Source organism: Thermomyces dupontii, assembly GCF_041956625.1.
Source record: "Thermomyces dupontii strain NRRL 2155 unplaced genomic scaffold VTN31scaffold_4, whole genome shotgun sequence".
NCBI classification, from domain to species: Eukaryota; Fungi; Ascomycota; class Eurotiomycetes; order Eurotiales; family Trichocomaceae; genus Thermomyces; species Thermomyces dupontii.
In genome coordinates, this window is record NW_027192310.1 from 1 (window position 1) to 16,491 (window position 16,491).

At 53.5% G+C, this 16,491-nt stretch overlaps 7 protein-coding genes across 7 annotated transcripts; 4 read left to right on the forward strand and 3 right to left on the reverse strand.

Annotated features, from left to right (window-relative positions):
• Positions 1-527: 527 nt before the first annotated feature.
• Positions 528-3,791, forward strand: VTN31DRAFT_4493 (uncharacterized protein; the record flags this gene model as incomplete). Its single annotated transcript, XM_069404887.1, has 3 exons — positions 528-1,425; positions 1,479-3,553; positions 3,612-3,791. 3 exons carry the CDS (start codon positions 528-530, stop codon positions 3,789-3,791), a joined length of 3,153 nt encoding a protein of 1,050 aa, XP_069260006.1.
• Positions 3,792-4,130: 339 nt separating this feature from the next.
• On the forward strand, positions 4,131-5,728 carry VTN31DRAFT_4494 (uncharacterized protein; the record flags this gene model as incomplete). Its single annotated transcript, XM_069404888.1, has 5 exons — positions 4,131-4,148; positions 4,209-4,391; positions 4,457-5,203; positions 5,258-5,450; positions 5,502-5,728. 5 exons carry the CDS (start codon positions 4,131-4,133, stop codon positions 5,726-5,728), a joined length of 1,368 nt encoding a protein of 455 aa, XP_069260007.1.
• Positions 5,729-5,931: 203 nt separating this feature from the next.
• VTN31DRAFT_4495 (uncharacterized protein) lies at positions 5,932-6,507 on the reverse strand (the record flags this gene model as incomplete). The annotated part of the gene is made up of 1 exon (XM_069404889.1): positions 5,932-6,507. The coding sequence occupies one exon, from the start codon at positions 6,505-6,507 to the stop codon at positions 5,932-5,934; it is 576 nt and encodes a 191-aa protein (XP_069260008.1).
• A 446-nt stretch (positions 6,508-6,953) lies between these two features.
• VTN31DRAFT_4496 (mitochondrial 54S ribosomal protein bL34m) lies at positions 6,954-7,441 on the forward strand (the record flags this gene model as incomplete). The annotated part of the gene is made up of 2 exons (XM_069404890.1): positions 6,954-7,054; positions 7,129-7,441. 2 exons carry the CDS (start codon positions 6,954-6,956, stop codon positions 7,439-7,441), a joined length of 414 nt encoding a protein of 137 aa, XP_069260009.1.
• A 285-nt stretch (positions 7,442-7,726) lies between these two features.
• VTN31DRAFT_4497 (uncharacterized protein) lies at positions 7,727-9,398 on the reverse strand (the record flags this gene model as incomplete). Its single annotated transcript, XM_069404891.1, has 3 exons — positions 7,727-7,757; positions 7,809-8,795; positions 8,854-9,398. 3 exons carry the CDS (start codon positions 9,396-9,398, stop codon positions 7,727-7,729), a joined length of 1,563 nt encoding a protein of 520 aa, XP_069260010.1.
• Positions 9,399-9,940: 542 nt separating this feature from the next.
• Positions 9,941-11,509, reverse strand: VTN31DRAFT_4498 (uncharacterized protein; the record flags this gene model as incomplete). Its single annotated transcript, XM_069404892.1, has 2 exons — positions 9,941-10,522; positions 10,580-11,509. The coding sequence occupies 2 exons, from the start codon at positions 11,507-11,509 to the stop codon at positions 9,941-9,943; spliced, it is 1,512 nt and encodes a 503-aa protein (XP_069260011.1).
• A 439-nt stretch (positions 11,510-11,948) lies between these two features.
• Positions 11,949-16,183, forward strand: VTN31DRAFT_4499 (uncharacterized protein; the record flags this gene model as incomplete). The annotated part of the gene is made up of 5 exons (XM_069404893.1): positions 11,949-11,992; positions 12,074-12,211; positions 12,363-15,181; positions 15,234-15,391; positions 15,458-16,183. The coding sequence occupies 5 exons, from the start codon at positions 11,949-11,951 to the stop codon at positions 16,181-16,183; spliced, it is 3,885 nt and encodes a 1,294-aa protein (XP_069260012.1).
• Between the last annotated feature and the right edge of the window lie 308 nt (positions 16,184-16,491).

The following is a 16,491-nucleotide window of genomic DNA, read 5'->3' on the forward strand; positions in this document are numbered from 1 at the left end:
GCACACTTACTGCCCACATGTCCATCACGTGATCGACCCGTGTCGTTCAAGAGCAAAAGTCGGCGTTGAATCGGAGCGTCCATCAAGGGTCCAAGAGAGTGCAAGCACCCTGCATTGCTGCTCTCTGGTCCACCCGCTGGGACTCTTTGGGGTCGCTGTGTCGATTTGCAAGGTGAGTGTTGGTCCCCGACAGCATTCGCGTTGCTCTGCCCCTCCTCAGACCCCTCGCTGGAATAAGAAAAAAGGCCTGTACCGACTGGACTGTTTCTGAGTCGGATTCCCCAGCTCGTTTGCCAAAGTTTTGATTCGACCATAGTTAGCTGCAGCTTCCGTATCACATGTAGTGATACTGTCGTCAGCTTACCATCTTTGGAAATCTACAATCAGATCTCTCCGCGGGTTGTTTTGAGAATGTTGTTACATTGGGACTGACGCTTCTGATCCTCGTGCCTGTAGGCATAATTCCCCGGATGGGCCATTCTCCACGCCACTTCGGATCGGTTTTGGGCCGGATTTACCAGAACAAGATGGCACCCGTGGAGAATGTCAAAGGCCATTTCCGGCTGCTGCAGAGGTTCACCCCCGAGTACTCTGTCAGCCAGTTCACCCAGTATGAATCGCAGAGGACGGGCATGCGAGTAGTGGTCATTGACCAGAAAGGACCAAAAGTTCATGGTTATTTTGTGCTGGCAACCGAGATTCACGATGACTCGGGAGCTCCGCATACCCTGGAGCACCTATGCTTCATGGGCTCGAGGACTTATAGTCGCAAAGGCTTCCTCGATAAGCTAGCTACGAGATCCTACTCGAACACCAATGCCTGGACCGCGACCGATCACACGGCCTATACTCTGGACACAGCGGGCTGGGCAGGATTCGCTCAGATTCTCCCCGTGTACCTGGAGCACGTGCTTGCGCCCACATTGACGGATGCGGGCTGCTATACAGAGGTGCACCACATCGATGGCAACGGTAATGACGCGGGTGTTGTCTATTCAGAGATGCAGGGCGTCCAAAACACCCAGTCGGAGTTGATCGACCTCCAAGCGCGCCGCCTGCTCTACCCGGAAGGGGTCGGCTTTCGCTACGAGACGGGAGGCATGATGGAGCAGCTGCGGGTTCTCACGGCCGACAGAATCCGTGCCTTTCACCGTGAGATGTATCAGCCAAAGAATCTCTGCGTGATCATTACCGGTGAAGTAGACCATGATGATCTGCTGGAAAAGTTGGATGCCTTTGAGAGCACCATACTGGACATCGTACCCAGTCCCGATGCTCCATTTAAACGTCCCTGGGTTGAGTCAAATCTGGCCCCTCCGCTCAAGGAGTCGGTTGTCCAAAGGGTTGAGTTTCCCGAGGAAGACGAATCCTTTGGCGAGATTGAGATTCGTTTCCTTGGTCCGGACTGCACGGATCCGGTACAAGGTGTGTTTGATCAAACCCGGTTGCTGAGGGGACCTTTGCTGACGTTGGAATAGGCGGCGCCCTCAACGTCGTGCTGCTCTACCTTGCCGGATCTTCTGCTACCGTTCTGGAAAACACATTGGTCGAAAAGGAACAAGTCGCCAGTGCCGTCTACTTCTCCACGGAAGACCGCCCAAGCATTGAAATCAGATTCACACTGACAAGCGTTGCAACGGAGAACCTGGAACGAGTTGAGAAGAGATTCTTTGAGGTTCTCCATGAAGCTATGGATAAGCCACTGGACATGGAGTACTTGCGTGAGTGTATCCGCCGACACAAACGAAGCTGGAAATTTTCTACAGAAAGCTCGGCCTCATCCTTTGCTGAGTACGTCATCTATGATTTCCTGTACGGCAAGCGGAATGGGTCGACATTGCTTGATGTTGCAACTCTGAAAGAATACGATGTGCTCGAGTCATGGTCAGAGGCAGAGTGGAAAGAATTCATCAAGAAATGGATTGCTGATGCCCCGCATGTCTCCATCTTGGGTGTGCCGTCGGCTGAGTTGTCGAGAAAATTGAAAATCAGCGAGGAGGAAAGAGTGGCTGAGCAAAGAAAGCGGCTCGGAGAGAAGGGACTCAAGGAACTGGCGGAAAAGCTGGAAAAGGCCAAGGCAGAGAATGACAAAGAAATCCCTAGGGAGATGCTGGCTCAATTCAAGGTGCCGGCAACAGAAACCATCCATTTCATCAACACAACGACTGCAAAAGCCGGGCCGGCGTTGAGGTCAGGGCGGCCGGAAAATGAAGTCCAGAATATCATCGAAGCGGATGCCACTGACACACCCTTGTTCCTCCATTTTGAGCATATTGACAGCAACTTTGTTCAACTGACTGTCCTAATCTCCGCGCAAGACGTACCTATTCAGCTTCGGCCGCTGTTGGCGGTCTACACAGAGGCGTTCTTCAACAGCCCGATTCGGAGGGATGGCCAGAGGATCGAGTTTGAGCAGGTCGTCGTGGAGCTGGAGAGGGATACCGTTGGGTATTCCATGGGAGGGGCAAGAAGCCTGGGCAATCCCGAGATGCTTCGAGTTACATTCCAGGTCGAGGTCGAGAAATACAGCACGGCAATTGCCTGGCTCAAGGAACTTACGTGGAACTTGATCCTGGATGTGGAGCGACTCCAATCGATCGTTACCCGGTTACTAGCAGATGTGCCGGACGCAAAGCGCAGTGGCGATGACATGCTGGTCGCGGTCTTTGTCATGGTTCACTATGCGCAAGAATCCATCTCCCGAGCCCGGAGCACGCTAGTCAAGGCTCGCTATTTGAAGCGTATCAAGAAGCTTCTAGCCACGGACCCAGAGGCGGTGATTTCGCGAATGGAGGAGATTCGGAAATCCCTGTTCCGGCTGGAGAACCTTCGCGTCCTGGTCATTGCCGACCTGAAGAAGCTGGAAAACCCAGTCTCTTCATGGAAGCCATTCATTGAGAGCCTTGGTACCCCGTCCGGGGAGTTGCGGCCAATCACGAACCGGCAAGCGATGTTCAGCGAAGCCGGCAAGAATCTAGGCAGGGTTTCGTACGTCGTGCCAATGCCGACAATAGACTCTTCCTTCGCCTATGCCACTGCCAAGGGTGTAGGCTCGTACGAAGACCCCAACTTGCCCGCGTTGCTCGTTGCGGTTGCGTACATGAATGCCGTTGAGGGACCACTCTGGGTTGCCGTTCGGGGCACGGGACTCGCGTACGGCGCGAATTTCAATTGCAACGTGGATCTTGGAACGGTCAACTTCGACGTATACCGATCGCCGAATGCGCATAAAGCGTTTGAGGCGGGCAAGAATATCGTCAATGACTATCTCCATGGCAAAGTGCCATTCGACTCGCTCATGCTGGAAGGCGCCATTAGCAGCATCGTTGTGAGCTTCGCGAACGAGCAAGCCACGGTCGCTAGTGCGGCGCAGGGAAGCTTTATTCGCCAGGTGGTGCGCAATCTGCCAAGCGACTACAAAGAGCGTACTTTGAAGAGGGTCCGTGAGATCACTGTCGATGAAGTCAAGGACGCTCTTCGAACGACCATCATGCCGCTCTTCGACCCGAACCGGTCGAATCTGATTGTAACATGTGCTCCTGTTATCGAAGAGGTATGTTCTGTCATGTTTATCTTTCGTTGTACTGGATTCAGACTCACTCCGTTCACAGACAATCAAACGAGGTCTAGAGTCCTCCGGCTTCACTCCCAAAGTTCGACCACTTAAGGATTTCGAAGACGACTACGGGCTCAAGCTTGGTGATGACATAGACGATGACGAGGACGAAGATGAAGACGAGGAATTCGAGGAAGTATCCGACGTTGGATCGGACGAGGACGAGGACGATTGAATGCCAGCATAAATTGTTATGAGATGCCACGATGTTACGATTCGGGCCGTGGGGCGTCATGTCATAGTAGAGAGGTCATGGTAGCAGTCTGATAGACTACATGTAGACTCGACTCTATCACGGTTGATTTTGGCCTTTCCAGCTGAGGTCAACTGGTCAAAGCTATCGGGCAAGGATAAAGATGTTTACCCTAACCCTATCCCTACTTGTGGCGGAAACAAAGAACACAAACTAGCCAAACAATGCAAACACCAACACGTCCGGGTTGCCGGCGCGAATGATGACACGCAGCCGCAGAGCAAGCAATTGACGTTCCTTTGCTGAGAGACCAAAGCAGCCATGAACAGCATTTTACAGGTAAGTTTCACTGTTAGAAGCTTACGCACAGTGTTTCATAGAAAGACTAACTTTGTGTAGGCGCTGGCGCGCTTCTTGGACCGCCCGCTCTTCCCGTGGAAGACGGTGCTGGTCGGCTTCTCGCTCGGCCAATTTGTCCTGGAAGGGCTTCTGTCTCTTCGCCAGTACAGCGTTCTGAAAAGGACCAAGCCACCGAAAGTGCTAGAGGGTGAGGTTTCGGACAAGGTTTTTCAGGATAGCCAAGTATGTCCACTCCATTGTTATTTTTGGTAAAAAGGCACTTTCAAAGCTAACGTCTATGACTCCAGGCATATGGCCGCGCAAAGGCAAAGTTCGGTTTCGTGTCGGGTCTCTACAGTCAGGTTCAGAATCTGGTCATCATCTACAAGGACTTCCTGCCGAAGCTCTGGGGGCTGACGGGCGTATGGCTGGTTCGGTACTTCCCGGCGTGGTTCCAGGGGGAGATTGGACATACGTTGCTGTTCTTCTTTGGGTTCAATCTGGTGACCACGCTGCTGTCGCTGCCGGTGTCGTACTACAACACGTTTGTCCTGGAGGAAAAGTTTGGCTTCAACAAGCAGACGCTGAAGCTCTGGGTGTCGGATCTGGTCAAGGGGCAAATCCTGAGCATCGTCCTGGGTGGCCCGATCATGGCCGCGGTGCTGAAGATTATCCAGAAGACCGGTAACGAATTCTTTTACTACCTGTGGATCTTCAGCATCGTTGTGCAGGTGTTCATGATCACGATCTACCCGATTGTCATTCTGCCTCTGTTCAACAAGCTGTCTCCCCTGGAACCCGGACCGATCAAGACCGGTGTTGAGGGATTGGCGCAGAAGCTGAACTTCCCCCTGCATGAGATTTACTCGATCGACGGCAGCAAGCGCAGCGCGCACAGCAATGCGTACTTTTACGGGCTGCCGTGGAAGAAGCATATCGTTATCTACGACACGCTGATGGAGAAGAGTGAGCCGGACGAGGTTGTGGCCGTGTTGAGTCACGAGCTGGGGCACTGGAAACTCGGCCACACGACGAAGTTGTTCGGCATTGCGCAGGTTCGTGCGGGATGGACCCTGATTTTTTTGATTGTATCTGATTGACTGTCGCAGTTCCACATGTTCTACATCTTTGCGCTTTTCACTGCGTTCATCAATAATAACTCTCTGTACGAGGCGTTTGGGTTCTTTGATGAGAAGCCAATCATGATTGGTTTCTTGCTGTTCTCGGATGCCCTGGCCCCGATGGATGCGGTTGTCAAGTTGCTCATGAACATTTTGAGCCGGAAGTTTGAGTTCCAAGCGGGTACGTAGCCGGTATATTTTTATGAAGGTACCGTGCTGACGGATTGATCAGATGCGTTCGCCGCCAAGCTAGGCTACGCGAACTTGCTCGCCACGTCGTTGCTCAAGCTTCAGATTCAGAACTTGAGCACCATGGATGCCGACTGGATGTACGCCAGCTACCACTACTCCCACCCGATCTTGACGGAGCGGCTGGCGGCTCTGGGTTGGAAAGGTCGGGACTCAAAGAAGGAGCAGGATAGCGAGAAGCCCGTCAAGGCAGCCGATCGGGAGCTGTAAAATATTACATTGCAGTATCCAACCTAAGAAAGAGGGTCGTAATATGGACAAAAGAATTATTAATGTCATCCCAACACCGAACTCCATCCAAACCCAAGCCTCTAATAAAAAAAAAAAAAAAAAAAAAAAAAAAAAAAAAAAAAAAAAAAAAAAAAAAAAAAAAAAAACGAAAAAAAAAAATAACTCCATGCTAAAGGATACGTTCACTCATCATCGTCATCCTCGTCCTCCCCAGCCCCGGCGTCCTTTGCCTGTTTCGTCTGTTCCCTTCTCGCCTTTTTCTCCGCCTTTCTGCGTTCCTTCTTCAGTCTCTTTCGCTCCTCCTTGTCCAATTTCTTTGTCGACGCAGAAGTACCAGCGGCCTGATCCTCATCGACTTCGCCATTCACAGCAACTGTCCCGGCATTGACAGAACTACCCTCCTCCTCCTCCTCCCATCCCGTGCGTTCCTGCTTCCTCCTCTCTTCCCACATATCCGCAGAGTCATCGACAGTACCATTTCCTCCTGGAGGGGCTAATGAACTCAAATCCCGCCCCAGGACTTCACCGGCCAACCCGGCCTGGACGCGCTTCAGATTATGCAGCGCGAGATTCGGCGCCGCGGCGGTCGCGGTGCGCGACACAGGGCCCTTTTCGGTGATGAGCGCATTGGGCTGCAGCGAGGCATCGTTGTCGGCGCGGTCGAGGAAGGTGCGGAGGAATTCGTGCGCGGCGGACTGGCTGATGGGTTTGCTGGCGAGGATGGATGTTGGGGGGAGAGGTGTTGGGTTGGACGTCATTTTCGGATTTTTTTTTTTTTTTTTCTACGTTGACAAGGTTGAATGCAGTTGATAAATTAAGAAGTATGTGTCAGCATTGATTTCGGAGAGCCGGAGTCATTATCGTCGAGTGTTTTAGTCGTGAACCGGCGACAGTCTTGAACTTTTTTCAAAGATAACGAGCTGCTTGATAGTTACGTAAATTGATAGAAACTGACCTTCCCGATTAGAAACATGCTGTCGCTGCTTTAGAGATTCTGCTTTCTTCCACGTGACCACATTGGCAAATCAACAATGGCGGAGGTGTTAAAGCGGCACCGCCGACTTTCTGTTTTAAGAAGGTCCGTCTTGGCGATTCAAGGTCCGACTGGAAGAACAACTTTTTGTCCTCCGCGGACTTTGAATCAATTGAAGCCGACATCACACGACGCTCTCGCGACAGGGAATTGCCGTCCACAGTCGCCAACATGCTATCCCTCCTCCGTTGCACGAGGGCGGCATTCATGCGCCCATTGCCGACTTCCGCAATGGCGGCGGCAGCAGTTCGAGTCGCAGTGTCACCGTCCAGGTAAATCATTCAACGACATCATCCCATATAATACCTCAGTCAGGTAGCGGGACCATTTTCTAATGGAGACGAAGAACTAGAACACTCTCCCATCTCGCCGCCAGAGCACCATCCCGTCCATTGGCAGCAGCAACAACAACAACAACAACAACAACAACAATGGCATCGACATGGACATCAAGCCTTTTGCGGCCGTCATTCTCGTCTCCCATTCAGAGTAGAGCATTCTCGGCCTCCGCACACCTCGCTGCGAAGCGCGATACGTATAACCCGTCGCGATTGGTGCAGAAGCGGCGGCATGGGTTCCTGGCTCGAGTGAAGACGCGTGGGGGGAGGAATATTCTGAAGAGGAGAAGGGCGAAGAAGAGAAAGACAATGAGTTGGTAATTGGTTTGGATGTCTTTTACCTTTTGGATTGGGGTTTCAATGTTTATTTGTACATTATTTCTGAACGAGGATCTTTTTTCAGGGAAGGGGATCGTGGGTGTACTGTAGAAATCGAAAACTTACAGGGATACGAGCATTGTGAAATAAGTTACGCTGGATTGACAGAATCTACGTCCAATGTTGAAACCATGTCACGGTTTGCGGTCATCTCTAAAAAGTGTATTCGTTGCTCTGTAGCTACAGGCATGACACCAGGACATCGAACGAAAACAACACTCAGAACATCTAATCCATGATTGGCTCCAAGGTCGTTCCCCTAGCAATAATGTTAGGAGAGATTCATCCCTATGGCGAAATCGACACTTACGCTACGATGTTTGCCCACCCAATCAACCGCCAGTGCTTCTCGATCCGCCGGCTGATGGCGATCTTCTCGCCAATCTCCGTGCAGGCCGGGTGCGTCAGGATCAGCTTGGCCGCATCGGCCTTGACACCCGCAACCTTGGCGCCCGTCGCCGTCGAGCCGATATTGACCATCAACACTTCGTTCTTCGACAGCTTGGCGACCTTGGCCTGCTTGCCGTCCGCGGACTTGACACCCAGCAGTCGGCGCAGCAGGAAGTAGTTGACCTCCAGCTCCGTATAGATGGCCGGCAACTTGCCCCGCAGACCCAGCACGAAGCCGACCAGACGGTCTGCTCGGCAGAGAGTCGGGTCGACGCGTGTGCCAACACCGATCAGACCACCGGGCACGGCGAATTTGAGGTCGTTGTGCTCGGCGAAGAGCGACACAACCCGCGAGAAGATCGGTCGGCATTGGATCCGGCCGCTTTCGTCCTTGGTCACCAGACCGGGTCGAATCTCAATCTCGTCGTTGAGCTTCAGTACGCCGGTCAAGATCGAACCGCCCGCGACACCGCCCTTGAGGTCGTCGATCTCTGCACCCGGCTTGTTCACATCGAACGATCGGATCACAATCATGTGAGGCGCGGCGGTGAAGTCGCGCACAGGGACGGGAATGTGTGTCACCAGGTGCTCGTTGACCGCGTCGATGTTGTACTTGAGCTGAGCAGAAATGGGGATGATAGGCGACTTGTCCGCAACCGTTCCTCGAATGAACTTCAGGATCGACTGGTAGTGTTGCAGCGCGCCCTCTTCCCGCATCAGATCGACCTTGTTCTGCAAAATAATGATGTGGCTCAGCTTCATGATCTCGATTGCAGCCAAGTGCTCCGATGTCTGCGGCTGCGGGCACGTTTCATTCCCGGCAATCAGCAACAACGCCGCATCCATGACGGCGGCGCCCGAAAGCATGGTGCTCATGAGAATGTCGTGACCCGGGCAGTCAACAAATCTATGTTGGGGTCAGCTTTGCTTTCCAATCTCGCAGAACGGAACGAGTGAGAACGTACGAGACATGTCGCAAGAGACGATACGTCCCCGTGCAGCCCTCTCGCTCGCACGGAGGATCAATCTCCTTCTCGCTCTTGTAACTCTTGTAACACGTCGGCCGCGGGCATTCTGGGTTATCGCACTTGTAGATCTTGGCATTGGCATAACCCAGCTTGATCGTAATGTTTCGCTCCAGCTCGTTCTTGAACCGGACCGTCTGCACTTCCGAAATGGCTTTGACTACCGTCGATTTCCCGTGGGCGACGTGCCCGATGGTACCGATGTTGATGGTCGCCTGACGGGCAATGATCTCGGGTGACAGTGGCGTCAACTTCGAGAAGTCCACTGTCGACGGATCTGGCTGCTCGGGCAGCTTGGGCCGCTTGGGTTGTTGTTGCTGCGGCGGCGGAGCCGGGCTCTTCTTCAGCGCGGGCTTCAGTGGCTTCTCCGTGGAGTCTTCCTGTTCTTGCGGCTCCGGCTCCTCGACCTCTTCCTCATTCTCGTTAACGTCAACGGGCGAGCCGGGCTGCGACTCGTCGTCGGAGAAATCGCCGTTGGTCGCCATGATTGCGGGGACGCGATGGGCGAATCAAGAAAAAATCAGCGATGTCTGTCAAGTATTCGGCTCGTAGCTGAGATATTTTTTTTTTATTCGTCTTGTTGAACCTATTTTGTTTTCCACAACCGAAAATCAAAAAAAGTCACTTGATTTGAAGTCCGTTTTTGATTTTTATTTTTCGATGACAAAATTGGGCGGTGGGGTTCCTGCCCGTTGTGATTTGTGTGCATCGCTCTTTCCTCACTCCAACCTCCATGCTTCCCAATTGCAGCATTATTATTCAACTTCATCCTTCTCTGCTTTTTACCTACCTCTATATAGGTACATACAGTTCAAGTTCAGTCCCGAAGAAATAAAAAGTCCAAGTTGGAGTACGAGAAAATTCTTGGAGTATGCACTGTTCAAAAAATACAGAAAGCCCAAGCTGTTGCACAATGGCCTACGCACAAGAAACCAATGCATGTGCTTCTGCCCCTGACGACCATGATTTGCTCTCCACGAACGAAAGGGTTTCTCGTTAGGGTATCATGCTCATGGCAGACTGTACATCAATCACTGTCTTCGTCGTCACTGCTAGACTCATTATCCGCACCAGCCTCTGACTCAAACTCCGACTCCTCATCAACCACCGGTTCTTGCGGCTGCTGCATCACAAAGGCTACCATGCAGGTAATCCGGTCGCCAGTCTCGTACGTATCGAGCAGCGTCCCGATCTGGCGGGTCTCGCCCTGGGCATCGGAGCTCTCAGATTCAGCGGCGCGGAACTCTTCAGCTCGTAATGACCAAAGCCGAACCGCCCCGTCACTACCACAGGTCACTAACAGGTAATGGTCCTTCCAAGCCTCATTACGCGCCAGGTTCAGGATTTCAAAATCCTTGACTCGACCACTGAGTCCACTGGCTTTGCCTCCGACCTGAGCGTAAAGTTCAGCGTCGGGAATGCTGGACTCTGTATCTGTATCCTTGGACTTGCGTGGGGAGCGAGTTGAATAGAAAAGAACGCGGCCGTCCTCTGTCGAAACGGCAAGGAACTCGCGTTTGTCCCCTTCGCTGGAACCAAACGTAAAGTATCGAATTCGATGAACCTTTGTGGGCCGCGAGGGAACGGCCCGGCATTTGGCGATGGAGTCCTGAGCACATCAGTTTCCAGAATCGTTCCAGTATGAACGGAGGTAGCGCAAACGTACCACGCCAAACACGGCGACTCCCCACTCAAAGGCCACCGCAAATTCCTCCCCGTCCGCGCTCCAAACAATCGCGCGACCTTCTCCCGTCCCGTGACGGCCTTCCCTCATACTCTGCAAAAGATCCTTGCTGAAATTCAATACACCGGCTTTCTTGCCGGTCACCAAGTTCCAGAGCCGCATGCATTTCTCTCCGCGACCCACGCTAATCATGAGTTTCATGCTGGGGTGGACGGCGAAGTCATTGATGCCAGCAGGACTCTGACCAGGCGGCGCCGTGTCGCCAGAAGGCCGTCCTTGCGGTTTTGGACGAGGGGCCTTTATCGTCGATACCACCGTCCAATCCCTCGTCCGAACGACCGAAATGGTGTTGTCTTCGCTTGCTGCCAGCAGCTTCGATTTTGTAGGAAAATAGAGTTTTGTGATGGTGGACGAGTGGTGAAGTAGCGACCCTAGTTCTCGGTTTCCGGGGTTCTCAAGGATCTTGTTGCCAGCAAGTGTCGGGACTGAGGGAAATCGTTCGTCAACTACAGGCGGGGCAGCCGACAGAGAATACAGGTTGACACGCTCATCCGTGCCGCCACTGGCCAGAATCAGCTTCTGCGGCTGAGCAGCGTCTGGCTCAGTCAGAGGCGAGACCGCTAGAGCTCGGATCGCAGATCGATGCGCCTGAAACAAGAATGTATCTGCGAACTGGACAGACAACTCCTTCGAACTGTCCCTCTTAGAACCTTTCCCCAGCGAGGGTTTTGCCGGCAAGGTGGCTGTGAATCCATGGAGGACTCGTTCGTAGGAGCCTGTGACGATTTGGATGGTGAGTGCTCCGGCGCCCGTCGATGACTCTGCTTCCACGTCGGGCTTGACAGCCTTCCTGGGCTGTTCCTCGACGTCCTTGCGATCCGGCTGATCGGGTTCTCTCTTTCGCTTAGCCATTGTCAACCCAGTACCGTTCTATACCATTGCAAAGGAGCAAGACTCCCGTCAGAAATTCCGTCGACTTTTTTTCATGGACAGCAATTCTGCCGCTCCTCACCGCCGGAGTTCGGCGTCACAAAACCCCGGAATGCTGAGTCATCACCAGACGAAAATGTCGAATTCCTGCCTTGATGCCCCAGGCCACAATGCCAGTCGTCTCTCCCTTTCACCCTTACCCTGGGCCAAAGCACCAATCCCGTAACCCGCCTTGCCTGAGAACCCGGTGACATCTCGTGTCTTGTCCACGTCCCCCCGACTAGCCCTGCATCGCAAATCGTCGCTTTCTCACCCCTTTTCATCGATTCAAATTGATTTTTTCGGTCTGAATGATCGCTTTTATTCCTTTGTTCCTTTTTCCCACGCGTTAATCGGATGACGCGTGGTCGAGATAGACTCGATGCTCCGTGACGAGCTGCTCCGATCCAAGAACGATGAGATCGCGTACGTAAAAATTTTTTCCGACCGATTTATCTTATTCAGCGTTCGCCAGAGGGTCGATTTGTCGCTTACCGTGAATTTTAGGCGTTGTTTGTCGTCGCGAAAGCGAAAATTGAGCGAGCTGTACTTTGCGACCGTCGGGTGTGCGACCGAGAGCGCGACCGGCGATCCGATCTACCAGCAAAAAGAACAGGCTTTCCTCGACGCCAACGACCTCACCAAGTATGTTCTGACCGTGCTTTTGTCCACTTACAAATGTATAATTATGTATAAATATATATGCAAATATATATTTATATGTACATTATTTGTCTATACGTCGTACGAGGCGTCGTGCCTTCGGGATCCACGGCTAACTGCGGATGCTCACCAGAGGTCGCACCTTTGACGAAGCTACCCTCCCGCCGCTCCCCGACTATGCCGCGATTCTTGCGCGTCGGCAGGAACATGATGTCGCGCCCGCCGATTCGACATCTGCACCTAAGGCTGTAAGCGATCAGCAAGCAACAGATGCCGCGCTTCCGACGCAAATGATACCGAAGTCGACGTCATTGGCTTTGGAACAGACAAACAATGCAAATGCCACGGGGAGCATGCTCTGCACCGCTCCTACGAACGGCGAAACACCGCGACCCGCGACGGCAATCCCAACACAGCATGCTGCGTCCGTGTCACCGCCGGGCAAGGCCGACGGTCCTCAGGCATTCAGTGTCTCCCTGCCGGAAACACCCGTGAAGACCCAGGGTCATACTACACCATGCGCGACATCGTCTCCGCGCACTCAACCAAGTCCGCAAGAGACAGGGACCATCGCGAGGACGGCGGATAATGGTGTGGCTGCACCGGCGGTTCCAAATGGACCTGTCGCCCAAGGGAAGCAAAAGCGGCCATCTTTAGCCTTGGGCAGCATCAATCAATATTCAGAGCAACCCTTGTCTCCGGCCTCCTCTGTCGGTCAGTACTCTACCAATACACCAGTCCCTCCACCCGCCTCGCCGGATACCAGTCCTGGCGAGGATCTTGAGGGCGCAGAAAGCAAAATTGCCAAACCGGCCAAACCTGCAGCCGATCTAGGCAAGATATCGACCGACAAGGCTCTGGAACCTCTCCAGACTCCGATACCGACGACTCCTGAGGAGCAACTCAAACTAGAGGAGGCGCAGTCCCTCAACGCACAGCAAGTCTTGGCGGCGAGCAAGATGATTGGAGACCGCCCGCAGCCCGGCGCAACCCAGCTGTCGAACCAAGTAATTCGGGAAGATGTCGCCTCCACAACGTCCCTGGCAACGCCCACCGCGGATCGGATGGATTTCGCAGAGGGCGCTGCGCAGGCGCCTGTGGATAAAAAGCCAACGGAAACAGAGACACCCAAGAGCGTTCGAAAGGAGGCAGCGCCAAGTACAGCCCCTCAACCCACCCAGCCTGTCATCGAGAGGATGACAACGAGGGTATCCTCTGGCGCTATCAGGCACAAGTCTGTCTCGGAGATACTTGGCGAGACGCGTAAACAGCCGGCTGCTCAGCCTGAGAAGACACCGACTGAGTCTGGTCGGATGACACCGGTTTCGGACACCGGGTCATCGGATTCGGCGGCAAGGATTAAACAGAGGAAGGAGCGGGAGAAAGAGCGCAGCAAACTGTCAACCGTCGTGTTTCCCAAGCTTCCCTCCGCAAAGACAGACGGTGACCTGGTTCGCCAGAATGTCGGAGATCTGAGCATGGGGTTGAACGAAGAACAAGATTACATGTTCACCCTTTTCCAGAGCAAGGCATACTCGCCGCCTCGCAGCGCAACCTTGAGCAATCTCTTGGCGACGGCCCGCAAAACACTAACGACATCGAACCATTTCCTGGATTACGAGGAACAAATGGACTGCCGCACGTTGCGCCGCATCTATTCCCTCCAGCATTCTCATCGTTGGCCGCTGCGACAGATGAGCCGCTCTCTTGAGCCCACTCGCCAGGCCACCCATTGGGACGTGCTGTTGGACCATATGAAGTGGATGCGGACCGACTTCAGAGAAGAGAGGAAGTGGAAGATTGCCGCTGCGAAGAGTTGTGCGGATTGGTGCGCGGAATATGTCAACAGTGAGCCAGAACAGCGTGCACAGCTTCGGGTGAGGGCCAAGATCGCACCGTCGGTGAAACCCGTGCCTGCAAATTCGTCGGAGACGAACATGGAGGCGTCGAGGGATGAGACATGGGATGAATCTGTTCCCGTATCGCAACCCACACCGGATCTTGTTCCCTCGACTGAGGATGAATCAGGTAGCGAAAGCTTCACTGACGAGCCTCGGGGCCCTGCCGCGGACTCTGCAGCGCCAGCCGCCATCTTCTCTCTCGGGTCAGATGAGTTCACCTTCTCGGTGGACTTCACACCTGCAGCTGAGAAATTGCTGGGAGAGCTTCCATTGTACAGCCCGGTTGGGATCTCTCCGGACTCAAAACAGCCAGCGTTCAAAGCGCCACCAGACTCTGAGTGGAAGACAGATCTTCTCCCTGTTTCCAAGTACGCTACTGGTCGCATCAAATTCCGAGAAGAGGGTCCACGGCGAAAACGGAGTCGGTATGATTATGAGCAATACGGTGACGATGTTGAGGTGGAGAGAATCGACCTTCGGCCGGAACAGACCGATGTTGCGCTCTTTCAACCGGAAAGCAAGCCTCTCCGGGATCGCATCCTTCCCGGCCATTCGTTCCGACCACCTACGGAGCACCCGATGCCGTCTGTGGGATTCTTCAAATCTCGGCAGTCGTCCCAGTGGACGGCGGCGGAGGACGACGAGTTGCGCCGCCTAGCCAAGGAGTATTCCTACAACTGGTCGCTCATCTCTAGCTGTCTGTCGTCGCCATCACAATTCACGTCCGGCGCGGAGCGAAGAACGCCATGGGAGTGTTTCGAGCGCTGGCTTGCTCTCGAGGGTTTGCCGGCTGAGATGACCAAGACCCAATACTTCCGGACGTATTATCAACGTCTGGAAGCTGCCCAGCGTACGGTACTCGCACAACAAGCCGCACAACAACAACAGGCAGCCCAGCAAGGCAATCCTCAAGCGCAGGCCGTGATCCGAAGGAAAACTACGCAGCCGATCCGGGTCGACCGACGCCGGGCAACCCGACATCTCGCTCTTTTGGATGCGATGCGCAAGCTGGCCAAGAAGCGTGAGGCAATGTTGCAGAAGCAACAGAATGGTAAGTACATACTTGGATTTATTATTCGGCTGTCTTTTAACGCTTCTTGAAGTCACGCATATTGCATCCGTCCGCAAAGTCAACGAGGCAAATCAACCCAAGATCCCAACCACGAATCCGATGGATCTGAGCAACCTGAAGTACGAGCGGGAGAAGAAGCTCCTTGAAAAGCAAGAGGAGTATCGGCGGCAAATGATCATGCAGCAGCGTGTAAGTGTCTTTCCCCGGACCGCCCTTTACTTGAACTTTTCCATTGACGTGTCTCCGCTCTCACAGGCCCTCGCTGCTCAACGCGCCGGGCAACAACTACCAAATCAGCAAGCCGTCGCCGCCGCTGGGTATCCGAATCAGAACCCTGGTGCCGTACCGTCGGCTAACGCGCAGCCAATGGCCAACGCGGTTCCCAATGGGGTTCCAGCTGGAGCTAACATGGCTGCTGCTGGGGGCATGCCGATGCAAGGCATGGCGAATGCTAGACCGGTAAATAGCCCTATGCCCGCCAATGCGATGGCCATCAAAGCAAATATGGCCGCCAGTGGCGTGCCCATACAAGGCATGCCGGGTGCTAGACCAATGAATAGTCCCATTCCGGTGAATGCGATGGCCATGAAAATAGGTCCACAAGCTGCCATGCAGCAACAAATGGCGCGACCAGGGGTGCCAATTCAAGGAGCTCCTGACAACGCACGAGTGATGCGGGAAGCCTCGCGACTGCAGGAGCAACAGCGACTGCTGCAATCACGCCAACAGCAACAGCAGCAGCCGCAGCAGCAGCAGCAGCAACAACATCCGCAACACCAACAAATTCAACAACAACAGCAGCAACAGTGGCAACAGCAATGGCAACAACAACAACAACAACAACAGCCGCAGCATCAACAACAACAGGTCCCGCAAGTCGCGCAACAGCCTGCTGCACACCAACAGCAGCAGTTCCATGCCCAACGACAGTTTGCGCAGCAGGGGACTCATTCGCCAAATATCAACGTGCATACGGGCTAATTGTGTCATTGCTACCCTTAGAAAAAAGCTGTCAGTGTACTATTAGTTGAATCATTGATGTCATGACTTATGGGGGTTGGGGATCAATTAGAGGCAGCGTTTGTACGGAGTAACGGCAATCATAATGGTTTATGAGTCGATGTTTTGATATCCTTGCTCATTCGGTGGATGTTCTTCCAACTGTTGAGGCATTGCACTGTATCCTGTAGTCTGACATAACTTCGTTCCAGGGCATTCCAGGGTTCAAAGTTCGTGGACTCCTCTCCTACCACCCATCTTACTCGCACGAGTACTCGCAGCCAGCATTC